The following is a 14,278-nucleotide window of genomic DNA, read 5'->3' on the forward strand; positions in this document are numbered from 1 at the left end:
GCTACAGTACAGGAATGAGGCAGTGCAGTGCTGTCAGACGCCATTTTAAGAATCCTGCATAAATAGCATAGCTACCGATGAGTAAGAGACTGTTATAGGTGAGTGCTTATACAAAGCTGCTATTTATTCAGCAATGGCATGCAAATATTTTTTTCAAATTTTTATTGAATGCAGTTTTTTGAAATCATTATTTAGAATTGCTACTCACAGATGTGATATAGGAAAGGCAGGAATTATCTTAAGGATGAAATTCAGTTTTAGTGCTTATAGTCTGAAATCAGGGTTTTTTTGTTTTGTTTTCTATTAATTAAAAGGAAAAATGAATTCCATAAATGTGTAGTTCTTGATTTTAAATTAATGTGTTTATTCCCTAATGTAGATCTGGATTGTGTATGTGGGCATTAGCTGTTTTGAGTGGTTTTCCATATCTGTCAGTTTTTCTTGGTTAAATGTCAAGGTGCAGTAGTTCATCTGCAACTTTTAATTGCTCTTTGTAGTTAATATAGGTTAGAGGAACTTTAAATATTTTTGTTTATGTACATTTTTTCAGGTAAGTACTACTACTAGTACAGGAATGATTTTCCTAAACAGAAAAGTCAGTATTTTATTTACTGGTCTGAAATTTGAAAAACTGAATTTCATATAAAAAACTCCACCCTCTCTTCAGTTTGACAGAGAACATATTTAAAAATTAGGCAGCTAAGTTCTTTTTGCATTTTTACCTAAGTATCAATAAATCTTGTATGTTTGCAATCCTTTTTTTTTTTTTCTTTCTGTCCCCAACTATCCCCAACGGAATAACTTTCATCCCTTCTCCCCTTGTTCAGACATGTTAAAACAATTTGTATGAAACAAATTGGTTTAACGTTTTAGAAAACAGTTTCTTCTTTTGTTTGGTTTTTTTTTTTTTTTTTTTTTTTTTTTGTAAGTTTGGTCAATATGAGTAGGGAAGTTTAAATGATTAATTGGTGTTCTAGTTAATTGACAGTGAAACTAGCAAAGCTTAAATTTCAGTTGTGTTCTTAAAATATGTTCCTCTGCTCATTCTTCTTAATGAGGAAACAAGAGTAGCTTTCAGAATGACATAAGGTATTTATTGTATTCATTCAGGTACCTAATTGAGTATATACCAGTATCATTTCTGATCCGCAACCTCAGAGCATCACATTTGTAGTACACATGCATGATAGTAATGCATGCTATCTGAAATAACAGCTCTAAGCCCTGCAAAAATGAATTCTCAAAATAAAACTGTCTAGAATAGTCTACTTGATCACACAGTTATTGTTTCCATAGAACTAGACGCTTGTTTATTTTGCTGCTGGTTTTACTTTTCTTTTTATTTTGTTGTGGGTAATAGTAAGGTACCTATCATTACGAACCTGTTTTTCTTGAATTATTTAATTTTAAATCCTTTGCTAATGAAATTTCTGTGTTTGGAAGTCTGTGCTTCATAAAGCATTTTCAGACTATTGCTTATGTTGATGGAAGGTACAAAGGTGAAAAGATCTGTCAGCTTTAGAAAAGTTACTGTAAACTTGCTGTGAATTGCTAGCATGTATTTACAAACTTGAGTCTTAAAGATTACCACTACAGTCATCACTGCCACCATTCAAACAATGTCATGTTGTACAAATCGTAATACATTACAGCAAATAAAACAATGGGAGATGCTTCTGAAGAGCTGTGAATTTTAAGTATCTTTTATAGCTATGTCTAATACACTTATTTAACTGTTCCCCCCCCAACATTTTGATTTTTTTCAGAACAATCTCAGTGATTTTCTTACATACTTAAATGTTTGTGCCCTTAAAAGATTGAACGAGATTAATTATAGTAGCGAATATGGAAATGCAATCTGTTCCTCTAAGGCTCAGTTTTCATAGTATAGTAGATAATTGCTGAATTTTGTTTTAGTTTTGGGTGACACACAGTGTGCATATGTGTGTATAGGATATATACACCTCCATTGCTAAGAAAAATGAACCTTTGTTTCAAGTCGTGAATGCATTTTTGACTGTTCATTTATACTTCAAATCTTTGGGAAAGCTGTCTTCAGGCATCTTTTATGTGATGTATCAGAGATGTGTCAAGTCAAGATACTTTGTTCATCTTGGAACTGCTTATGAAGAATGTTTTTCTTGTCTCTATAGATCTATTGAAAGAACACTCAAAAAGGTGATGGAGGAAACTGGCTGAATTTCCTAAATTAAGCTCATTAGAATGGGAGAGACAGATTTAGAGCTGAAGAAACCTCATGCTGAAACTAATATGTAGGAATCCTTCCCTGTAACACCCCTGCAGTGCTAGATTTTGGCCCACAGGTGCACAGCATCTTCAGTCAGCTCTCTTAACTTCCCCTGCTACTTGGGTCAGGGATGTAGGAACAGTTCCTGCTACTGTGTTGCTGTACTGGTGTGTCACACCCATTTCTCAGCCAGGATTCATGCACAACTCTGTGTTTTTTAATAGTGACTTGTAGCAGCTACTGTATCTTTCTTGTTGTATCATGTTCCCCTGAGGTTGTGCTTTGAACAAAATCCACCTGATAGATTTGGATGAGTCTGGAATGTTATGATAGCTTTAATGTAACTTAAACGTGAGCTGCTGCTTAAAGGATATTACCTCCTTCCCCCCTTCCCCACATGTGTTACACTCCCATTTCCTCTTTTTTTTGCACATCCAGCTGCACAGGGAGCTAGATCACAGAACTGATTCAGTTGATATGAACATGATTTCTAGAACATGAAGTTAGGGGTTGGGGAAACCATTCCTTTTAGTAGCAACCTGTGTAAAATGATCTCAGGACTTCAACCTGAGTCTCGTAAAGACTTGTATGTCCTAGTCTGTGGCTGAAACTGGATCTATATTTTAAAACTAGGTAACGCGTATGACCAAATTACTTCCCTCTTGACAGAATTACTGTGTATTATTACATATTTACATGTGTGCATTATTAATCATATATACATGATGTTTTAAAAATATGGGTTTTGTTAAAGTTTGGTGATACTGAAATAGGATTTTATAAGGGGGGAGGGGAAGAAAAAAACAATGCAACATTGGAAGAGAACAATGAACCCATCCCATGAGCCCATCCCTTCCCATTGCTTAGGAAAGAGAATGGGCAGAGACAAGTGGTGCATGAAATGTTTTGGTGTCTGCAACACACTGCCAGCTCCTCTTTGCTGGAGGCCCTCAGGTGTAACAAATGTGCAGTATAATTGATCTGCCCATGCATAGTAAACGGGTGAGCATTGTAGTACAGTCAACTATGTTATGCATTTAATCTGCCCATGCAAAATAAATCTGAAAAGGGTTGTGCTACAGTCAACTGTGCTACACATTTACCATAAGTCTGGTCACATGGATGCCTTTCCTTGCTACTGAAATTAACAGCGTAGTCTACGAGCTGGGAGATTGGATGCTGGTAGAATAGGACTTCTCTTAAGTGTTTTATGACTTTAAAGAGCTTAATTTGTAAATTATTGCTATATACAAATGACAGGTAAAGCAAATGATTCGTGGATCTTCTCAGCTTTGGGTCTTCCATACACTGAGCTCACTTAATCTGTATTTAAAATTTTGCTGACATAACTGTCCTGTTCAGAAGTGTGAAAGGAATTGCAACCCAACCCCCTGGTAGCTGATAGTTGATTAAAGTAGTTTTGGCAAATACCAGACTAAAAAGTCTTTCTGCTGCTAAGGCTTACTTTGTTTATGAAGCTGTTTTAACCAGTAACAAAACTCCTGCTAATATAAACTGTCAGGGTGAAGTTTCTCTGATATAAATGTAACCAAGTCCTCAGTATTGTTTCTGAGCTCTGATTAGCTGTCTCAGGCAGATTTAACCACAGTGGCTAAAGCAAAGACCTCTAGCTGTCCTCTTGGCTTCTCTGGTAGAAATAGCTGTCTCTAGAGCTGGGATGGCTGAATGAACTCTCAGTCCACTCCATAGCAGCTGTAGTTCACAGTCTGCCACCATATCAATGTAAACTGGTATCAGCAACAACTTATATTAACAGACCAGACAGTAAATTTTCACTACAGAAGGAAAGATCGACATCCCGCTTGGCTGTTGTGCTCTGGTGGTTTTAATAGACAACTGTGATACCTGCTTCAGGCACCATAACCTCATTCGTCTATCATTTTGAATTTAGGCTTCCTTCAACATCATATGTTTTCTTTTATCTTTCATCTACGATAGTCAGATCTCCAGAACTGGTGTGTAACTCAATATTCATTGTAGTTCTTTTTTTCTCTCCCTTCCACCTTCCTTCCCCAAACTGGCTTAACTAACCATATTCATTGAGTTATTTTCTTGAATGGCATCACTATAAGAAAGTAGAATTTCAGCAAGTCAGGTATAGTTTGTCATCTACTTAATCATTTAATCCTGCCTGGAGTAAATTAAAACTGTCTATGTAAGATTGAATGGTTGAATAGTAGTAACAACTCTGTTCTGTTTACTGTTTTTTATAGTTAATGATTGGTGGAATTTTATTGCCAATAAATTATAATTATTCAGTTTGCTGTTATATAGTCTAGTTTCAAAATCCTTGAAATTATTTATTTAATAGTTTTTAAAATTACATTTTACCTTCTATTTTTGCAAGCTGTTCTGTGTTGCTAAATACGTTACTTCAGCTAATTTGTTCACTGATGCTGGTGAGTGTTTAAATGTTAGCAGGCATCTGTCCACACAGTTTATAGAGGCCTTAGATTAGGAGCAACGGGGAACAGAATTCCTCTTTGTCTGTCACATACAATTTATACATACAGTGACATAATCTTCAGTACATGTTACGAGACTGTCATTGGTATGAAAATGTTACCTTTGTAATTGGTAACATGCAGCATACATGTGTACCTGGATTGTTTCTCTACATGTTTTGGTCAATGCATACTCTGGCAAACAGCAGACCTTTCATTTCATCAGAAATTTTAATATAGTTGTATTTGACAGTGTTATGTTGAACTTCTATACATGAAGTTACACATGGGAATAATACAATCAATAACTATTCTAATTCACCTTTTTGAATCCTGCAGCTTGGCTGAAGAGGAAATAAAGGCAGAGCAGGAGGTGGTGGAGGGGATGGATATCTCCACTCGATCCAAAGGTAAGAAGGAATATTTCATCTATGTTCTACAACATACAAATATTTGTAAACCAGGATAGTGAAACTGTGTAATCTACCATGAAGCTACTCTTGAGTGAAGACTCAGGACTCGTATTTTTTACAATGGCTATTGTATGTTAGAGAGTGTTTTAATTTTTGCTTGGTTTCATTATATGCCAAACCTCACCCCCCACACACTCCATTGTTATTTCTGTGTTATGAATAACTACCTTAGGTTTAATTATGAAAAAACATCAGCCTCTTGTATCATCTTGCTTATGGCTTACTTTAAAGTATTTTTAGATTTGCAGTGTAGGATAAAATAGTAGTAGTAGTAATAATAAGGTAATATTTCCTACAGTAACAAATCCTAACTTTCATAAGTATAAAGAAGAACAGTAACATTTCTATTTTCATAAAAACTGGTTCCCTGAGCAGTATGTATTTCATGGACGTTTACATATCCATTCCTGACATGAGTTAAACTTGGTGGTGGAATTGCAGGTGACTGAAAATTTCTGTCGTCCTTGTTTCTGGAGTATTCCCTATGAATGAGTTACTACAGGCAAATGATGTTATCTCTCAGTATAAAGGAAGCCAGATACGTAACTGTCTATATCAGTGTAAATATTCCCACTGTCATTTGGAGTGGGGGGACAAAAATGCCCTTCAGTCAGAATACTTGCATATAATTGTTTACTCCAGTTCATTGTAATTGACTGCCAGCTGTCTGTCCATCTCTTTTTGTAATTGCAGCTGACTTTGCATCTCGGTTTACTTGAAAGCCATTTCTGTAAAAGGACAGCAATGGATACTACCATCCTTTTTAAATTCTGGCACATACCCACTTACTCTTCACATTTCTACTACAGGAGTCATAAGTCTAGTTAAGTCTGAATGTGCAGATGTAATTGTCTTGAAAGCACGGCACAGATCATCTGCATTCCTTTGTTTTTTAATGAGGTAGCTTGGGTAGATAACATGGTTATAAATTTGCATTTAGGTCTTATTTGTACTAACAGACAGTAAATTTCTTGTTTCAGTTCTCATGATGTGGTTAGATGAAGTAGTACATATGATCTCACAGAAGAGATCAGAAGAGATTCACTTGCTCCTTTTGCTCCTTTTCCCTGTCCTTTTTCTCCCTTCTCTGCCTCTGATCTTGCATGTCAGTCTCCATCACTGGACTGCTTTCAATGTTTACTTATCTCTGTATTTCAGTTTTCTAAGCCAGCAGAAAGTAAAGTATTTTTTGTTGCTTTAATGATTGCTGCTGAGTGGGATAAGCTCCCAGCTTTGTACTCCCACTGCTTACATCCTTTGTGGTGCTAGTCAGATCCCAGCCACTTGAACTTTCTAACCAACTTAAAAACTGAAACATTTTTCTGCTGATTGAGTTACCAGTTTGTTTGTGAAAGAGTTTGCTGAGTATGAGAACTCGATATAAGAGACAGTGGGGGTTATTAGATACACCTTCATTTCTCCTTAGAAAGACTTTGGCACACATATTAATACTAATAAGAATTTCACATGCATCAAGTGAGGTAAACTATTACATATGTCACTCTGACATAATCAATGTCTAAAAGTAATTTATGAGTCTGATACCTATTTATGTAGATGTCTGCATTTTAGTTCTGTTGCTTTACTCAGCCCAGAAACAGGTGTATGGTCCATAAAAAAAGTTGCAATTCCCTTACGTTAGTTCTAGTGCTGGTCTGACCTCAAGGTGTACTGTTTCAATGAATTAAGCCCGCAGGAAAGTTTTAACTTTTTTTTGTAGAGTTAAGATGAAGTTTCCCAGGACAGTGAGCTGATTTAATACCTGGTGGTTATTGAAAGGGTCAGTCTTCAATCTCCCAACCATCTCAGCCACGTGATCTTGCAGCTCCCCTTGCTTTGTGGGTTTTGGTCAATTCAGAGGGAGTTAACCTGGCAGAAAAAGACGTTTTTATACTGAGTGAATTTACTGTTGATACAACTCCTTGAACCAGCTCATAGGCAAGCTCTGGTAGTGATTGAAAGGAGCGTGGTTTAGAAGACAAAGACAGGATCATCACAGTGCTCGTTTAGATTGGCCCAAGCTGTCATTGCGTCGAAGTCACTGACTGGTTTGTACACAGTAGGACTCTTAGTGTTTTAAACACCAGTGAGAGTGATCTGAATGGCTTTTGTACATCACCATAGTAAAGATAAAACTTAAGAGAGGTTGAATTAATTGAATAACAATAGAATTGATATTTATTTAACTAGGTACTGATTTGCTTTAATTGGTTTGTTAAATTTGACATGTATGTTGACAAAACCCATGCCATCACCATTCTAAGGGCAAGAATAACAACCACCCACCCCAAGCCCCTACAGGTATATATTTTTTTCAGTGAAGAAGTTATGTGGTTTGTAAAGAAATCTTGAGACTTGCCTGTAAGCCATCTTGCTTTGTTGTATTCCCAACCTAATCTATGAATTAGTGGTAGAACTTTGTAATAGTTGAATATGTAGTTTTGCATAGAATGTAAGATGGTCATAAATATCATCTGCCAAGAGCTGGCCATATTATAGTCCTGCTAAAATTAATCTTTCTGGAATTCTGTTATTTGGATTGAGACAAGTTTCTCTGTTAGTTGTGTAGTGTTTCTACAGCAGAGAAGTCACAAACCAGAATTTTAAAACGGTTATACTCTTGTGTAGGGCAGAAAAACTGCAGCAAGGTTCTAAACTGGTAGGATAGTGGCAACAATGTTTCCTCTTGTAACATTAATCTTGTTCAGAATTTTGCTTTGTGTGTTTTAGAAAGGATGTAGATGAGGAAGCTGACCCTATATAGACAAACCCTTAAGGGAGGCATACAGCTGTTCTTGGTTTGTTCGGGTTTTTTGATGGTCTGAGAAGCCTGTGCAGGAGATCAGTCAGTGGTATTGTATAACTTCACACTTGTCCTGGAGAAGCTGATATGCTGCAAGTTTGTAACCTGGCTTGCTCTGCTACAGTTTGTACAGCTCATGTGAGGCCATGTTTAAAGAAAGTTGTAGGAAAATAAATTACATTGCATTAAAACCAATTAGCCTGATGCAGACCTCTTCATGAACATTCATTCTTGTTTTGGCATAAGCAGTTTAATTTTAATTGCTATAAATCAATTCCAGTTCAGTTTAAGCTAAGCTGAAACATGCATTGTTTAATCTGTTACAAGGGTGTTAACATAGCCTTTGAATAGCCTGGTTTAAGTAAGGTGGTGGTTTCAAAGCAGCCTAAGCTGGTCAAACTGCTCGATGTAGCAGTTTTATCCACTTCCTTCCATACCTAAGCTGGCAGGAAACTAACTGAACCATAAAACATGAATAGATTTCTACTAGCTTAGTGTGCTGAAATGGCTTGGTAGACTGCCAGAACTGGTGTAAGAGAGAGGGCATGAATATACCCGTTGGGTGCAGGAAGTATAGAGCTTTTTTAGCAAGCATTTAGATAGGGTTAGGCTGTAATGAAGCTAGAGCTTAAAACCATAGCTGATGCTTCTTTCTTATGCTTTATAATGTGATATGTAAGAGTGAGTCTATAGCTGTGGTCAGAGCTATGCAGCCCTACACGCTCATCTTCAGCTGCATTTTTCTATCCTTCTCCTTAGGCTGGCACTGATGCTTATGCTGTTGCAGAGTAAGCTGTATCAAGCAGCTGATGTAACAGAAAATTGATCATTTTTTGTAGTATTAGTTTTTGCCTAGATCATGAACTGATTAATCCTACTATTACACACAAGTGCCTGTCTGTAAAAAGTTGTGGGGACAGGCATCTGGTGAGATGGGGAGGGGGAGTAGAGTTACTGTAGCAGTTATAATTTATTACTAAAGGTTTTATAATACACCACTCTCTTGATCATAACAAGAAGGCATAAGGCATCTGAGAACTGGAAATGGGAAATGACAGCTTAAAGAGAATACAAAAACATGAGAGAGTCCAAAAACATAAAATAGAGTCAACAGAGGATTGCTGTTTAGCAAAGGAGAAAGGCCATGGATTAGATTATTATAATATTTTGTCCTCTGCATATGATACATTAACATGTCTGACAAACATCTTGTTATATTTGTATTCCAGCCCTATGGCCTACTTCTTAACCTTGTTTATTAAATATTTCAAGATGGGGCTTGCAAGGCTTTCTGGAGAATTTTCTGAGTATTTCCAGGTTGTGGTTCCAGAGGAGCATAACAAACTTATTTGTTTAGTGCAGTTCTGTCTTCACTTGTGCTTGTTCTCTTTGGACAGCAGTGAACTCTCCACTGGGCTTTTTTATCCTACTAACCTGGAAGAATTTTTTTTTTTTTTTTTTATTTCTCAGGTTAGTTTTCTGCTAGTTTATCTCACTTACCTGCCAACAGTAGTTAGCTGTGGTGGTGGATGAACTTCCATGTATGTTTCAGCTGGTACTGTAACCATTGACTGTTGAGTGACTAGTCAAAAGGAGCTCTTTAACTCTCTTCTTCCCATCATCAGTCATACATCTCTTATATTGCCTTTACATCTATGCTGGCTCTTAGCCAGCCCTCTTCTGAGTCAGTTAAGGACTTGGGTATAGAATTAGTTTTCTACCTGCTTATCTCCCTGAACCAGATTATTAGGGAGTTGGACAGATGTCATTGCTAGGAGCAGACTTGCTCCCATCAGTGACAGCTCTTAGCTTGTCATAAAATAATATACTGAGACACTACTGCTTAATGGTGAGAATTCTGACTTTTACAGCTTTTGCATAGCTGCAGGTTTGTGTTGAAGGCTTTGGCCTTAGGGGCTTCTCTCAGTGGTAACAGGTTCAGTTATTATGAATATAAATGCAAAATGACTAGTAAAATGGGATTTCCAGAATACATTATATATTTTGTAACAGTTTCATAATAGTATATTGTGTATCAACTTTCATTGCAGTGATACCAAGTATTTAATCACAGAGATGAGATTCTCACTCCAATGTGAAACGTATTTGAGAATCCTGCACTGAATAGTAGTGCAGCCCGAGGCTTTTATCTCTAGTGAAGAGCCCTTGTTACTTAGTAATCAACAGGAGGTCTTCAGGACTGCCTTGAGGCAGCAAGTCCCCCTACAGCCAGGCTCTAGTTTATAAACAGCTTACACATTGCAAGTTGTTGGGAAGTGTTTCTTTTTCTCTATCTTCCAAAGTCCTACAATGAAGAAACAAGCAACACTGTCTTTTTGTACTTGTGTAAAATTGTAATGTAGTAGGAGTTCATCAGGATTTACACAACCATGGCTAACCTTTGTTATTTATTACATTAAGCAACTGGATTCGGTTAATTGCATCAGTTGAAGTTTCTGGAATGTAAACAGGGCTTTAGTGGTTGATTGCAACTGCATCATATTTCAAAATTCTGTCATAAGATTAAAATGCCTCAGAGTTGAGTATAAGTTCTAACAGATTTATCCATGATTTTGTTAAGTGTTTTGAAGATAATTAAGCTTGCTATAGTACTACAGGTATTGGATTTGAAAAATCATAAATCTATTAGCATCCATTCAGGGTAATAAATATAACTGGGAGACTTCACAGTTCTCAAATCAATATAAATTATTAATTGAAGCCTGTTCTATCAAATCAGACTGTAATGATGCTGACAATGGAGTTAGTGTTGCTCCTTTTTCTCTCAGAATTCTTCATTGATTTCCCTCAACACCATTTAAAGTAAATGCATTTAGAGCTTTTGAGGAGGAGGAAAAAAGAGAGAAGTGACAGCCTAGGTGGAAGTCAGTTTTCTGTTTTTGTTCTTGTTCCTTCTAAAGGCATAGTTACAAATTTCTGTGGGGTAATGGCATCTTAAGCAGACTTCAGTCACCTTTGTATTCTTGTACCTTCTCTCGCGCTCCCTTCTTTCTTAAGCTAGCCTAGCTGTTTCTTACAGCCATAAAGTGGATTCTTTATGAAACTGCTTTCATGAAATTTTTGTTCTTTTGTTCTGTTACATTTAATCTAATTTAATTCCTTGATATGGTTCACCAAATGTTGGCAGAACTATTTGTGTCATAATAAAAGGGATAGCATGGGATTGGGAATTAATGTTAACAGAAGCAGCCTTGGGCTGGCTTTGTTTAAGTAACACTTCTGCCGAGTGTCTAACTTGCATAGAACAATTGACTAGGTTTCTAATTGGAAACCTTATTCAGAATTTTGCATATTGGCCCACTTACATTGAGATATCAAAAACCTACTTACATCACACGAAACTTATTGGTGTAACTAAGTCTCAGTGTACTGAGATTTAATACTGTTCCTCCAAGGCTAAAATAATGCTTTCACTGAAAAAATACATTGCTGTTTCTGGCTCCTGGAAAACCAGAATGACTGTTAATTTTACCATCTTTATCACAACTCACATTGAAAAGGTTGGGGGGTTGTTTTGTTGGGGTTTTTTTACTGTTTAAACAAACGTGCTTCTGACTTCCCCTCTTCTCACTTTCTGAAAATTTCCAGAACAGAAGAGTTTTTTCTACAAGCAGTAGATATAGCCACTTTATAACAGCTCATTTTTCATAGAACATGCATTTAAAATATAAGAAAATTAGGTACAGAACTTGAATAATGAATACTCTCATGAAAGTATAGTAAACTTGATGTAGTTAAGATAAAGATAATTTTTTTGATTGTCTGAGCTTTATTTTGAAATGCAGAACTTTTCTTCCCTTCCACACCAGCTCAAAAGAAAGGGTAATTCTTTGCTTACAGTAAAAAGCTTTTATACTGCAGTTTCCACACTTATTGCGAAAGCTTTTGTTTTGTTTGCCTAACCTTTTTGTAAGGTTGAATTTGAAAATCATTACGTATAGTAAGACTGATTTACTCAGGCTTTTCTTAATTGGCTTGCTACCCATTGCACTGAGGATGCAACACTAAGGCAATATATGCTGATCTAAGTCAGACCTGCCATGCATGCTCCTTTGTCAGCCACATTTCCACCCTTTTTCTTTATACTGGCACTGTCAACTTTGGGACTTGTTGGTATGCCAATCAGCTGAAATGAATTTTTGAGGTTTTTGTTGGTTTCGGCCATATCGGTTATCTAAAACATCTTGCTTCCTGGGTGAACAAATAAAAGTGCTAGAGAAAGGAAAAGGGAAGAAAGTGTATCTGTGGAAGGGTACTGTGAAGCCTTAACTTAGATCTGTGTAACTTGCTGTGGATTTCAGCTCTCATTAGGGCCTTATTGGTAGAGAAACTAATGCAAGTGTAATAGATACTTAGAAATACATATGGAGACACCATTTCATTTTGGTTTTAGTCTGGAATTCCTTTGATTGCATTTAATTTAAGCAAGTTTTTAAATTAAAAATAAAAAAGGTATATGGAAAGGAGGGCATAAAGGGATGTAAGATGTCACTGCAATAAGTGTTTGGTACTAAGCAGTTTATGCTGTGTTCTTACAGTAAGCCATGTTGATTTACTTGTTTTCAGGAAGAATTACATCTGGGTATCATGGGAAAAGCAAGGAAAACATTTTACTTTTACACATTTTCTGAGTTGGCAACTGCTTCCGTTGAGAAAAACGAGACTTCTCAATTAGTTGTCAGGGATCATTGCTATTGAATGCTCACAGTACAGCACTTGGCAATGTGTAGAACATAGAAGGTATGGTTGTGGTCTATGCCCCATATGCTGCAGCAAGGCAAGATCCCTGATATACAATAACATACTTTTGGTTGGCTGGTTTTTATAGTTTTTTCTAAGCTAAACGTAGTAAGTCACGATCATAGTTTATCTGCTTAAAAACTGCATTACCATCACATAAAATTGACTTCTAAAATAGTCATAAAGTGTGACATTAAGTTGCTTTAGGGTTTAAGTATGCTTTTTTAGTCTGTCTCCTGGGAGCAGTAGTTACTCATCCTTTAGTCACATGATGGAATACTGAAAGAAAGAGTTTAAACTTTAGGTGAAGCTCAGGTTAGCGTGTTGTTCCCCAATGGATGGTTTGCAAGAGCACTCATAGGTGCTTATGTCAACCTTGGCAACATAACAGAGCAATTAATAATAACCTAGTGATGTAAAAACTGGTAACTTTTAATGAGAATTTTAAAAGTTACTTCAGGTGTCTGTGTTTTCATTTGCACTGGAAACACAATTTTGACATAATGCTAAGAAAGCAAAATCACACACTTAAAAATCAAGAAATAAGTGGAGTAAGGTTGCTTGGCAAGTTAATTCGTTAGTACGATTGGTTTATCAATGAAATGTTCGTTTATTAATGTACTGTAATGCCCTTCACTTAGTACACAGAGCATTTCATTTCTTATTAACCTTCTAAGGGCTGAGTAACTGCAAGTGATCTCAGTCTTTTCAGTTAGAAAGGGTGGGTGCACAAATTGATGCCTCTCTGAAAAGTTTGATTCAGGTTGACTTGCTCAGTATATGATAGGAGTTTTGTAGAAGAAGCAGGGAGATTGCAGGGATATGTGTTAACTGGTGACAAACTGGCATGGTGAGATGCTCTCCAAAATTAGACCATTCTTGCTCATTAAACACCTTTTTAAAAATACTTGCTTGACATAGAAGAGATCACACAAATTTTTGCTGTTCCTTTTTGGAGCAGAAACTTGAATCCACCTCCTAAGTAACTGTTCTAGTCACCAAGTTATTGCATAGTTTAAATTTGGTCTTTTTTGTTCTTTCTTGTTGGATTTGTTTCACTTTGTTCAAGTAATACATACTAAGTTAAACTACATTGGGGAAGTGATCCAGGTTAAAAATTAGCTTTCCTCCTGACAGGTTATTTTAACAGGGATCAATTTCTTGATCCAGTTCACAGCTCAGCTACACAAACTCTGCTAACACAGCTGGAAGAGCCAAGGAGTAAGAAGCAGCAGTGTGGGCTAAAAGGCACACTTCTGATGAAAGAAATTCACACAAAATGCAACTTGAGCATTTTTTATCTTAAATTGAGTTATAGTTTCCAATTCTAATTAAGTATGTGCTACCATTCTTATTTTACGTGAACTGAATTAAAAGATTGTTCTATTATTAGGTCTCTCACAGTTTCATAAGTTGGCAACATATAGTGGTAGTTAAAGACATTAGCCTATTCCACTAGCACAACTAAATCTGAAAGAAAATGCCTGTGCATTGCTGTTTTCCTGTTTATTCCTTAATTTTTCCATTT

At 36.4% G+C, this 14,278-nt stretch overlaps 1 protein-coding gene across 10 annotated transcripts in view; it reads left to right on the top strand.

Moving 5' to 3' along the window:
• ZMYND8 (zinc finger MYND-type containing 8) overlaps window positions 1–14,278 on the top strand; it is a 61,184-nt gene that overhangs the window by 5,032 nt on the left and 41,874 nt on the right. For 9 of the 10 annotated variants that reach the window (XR_005931990.1, XM_030008368.2, XM_030008369.2 and 6 more), the window contains exon 2: window positions 5,053–5,123. Coding sequence is in view for 9 of the 10 variants with exons in the window: in XM_030008368.2 (XP_029864228.1) it covers window positions 5,053–5,123 (71 nt within the window). In the remaining variant the exon portion in view is untranslated. Of the gene's footprint in view, window positions 1–75; window positions 99–5,052; window positions 5,124–14,278 lie in introns of those variants that run through there. The other variant, XM_030008371.2, reaches the window with a different exon arrangement.

Source organism: Aquila chrysaetos, chromosome 3, assembly GCF_900496995.4.
Source record: "Aquila chrysaetos chrysaetos chromosome 3, bAquChr1.4, whole genome shotgun sequence".
Lineage (NCBI taxonomy): Eukaryota > Metazoa > Chordata > Aves > Accipitriformes > Accipitridae > Aquila > Aquila chrysaetos.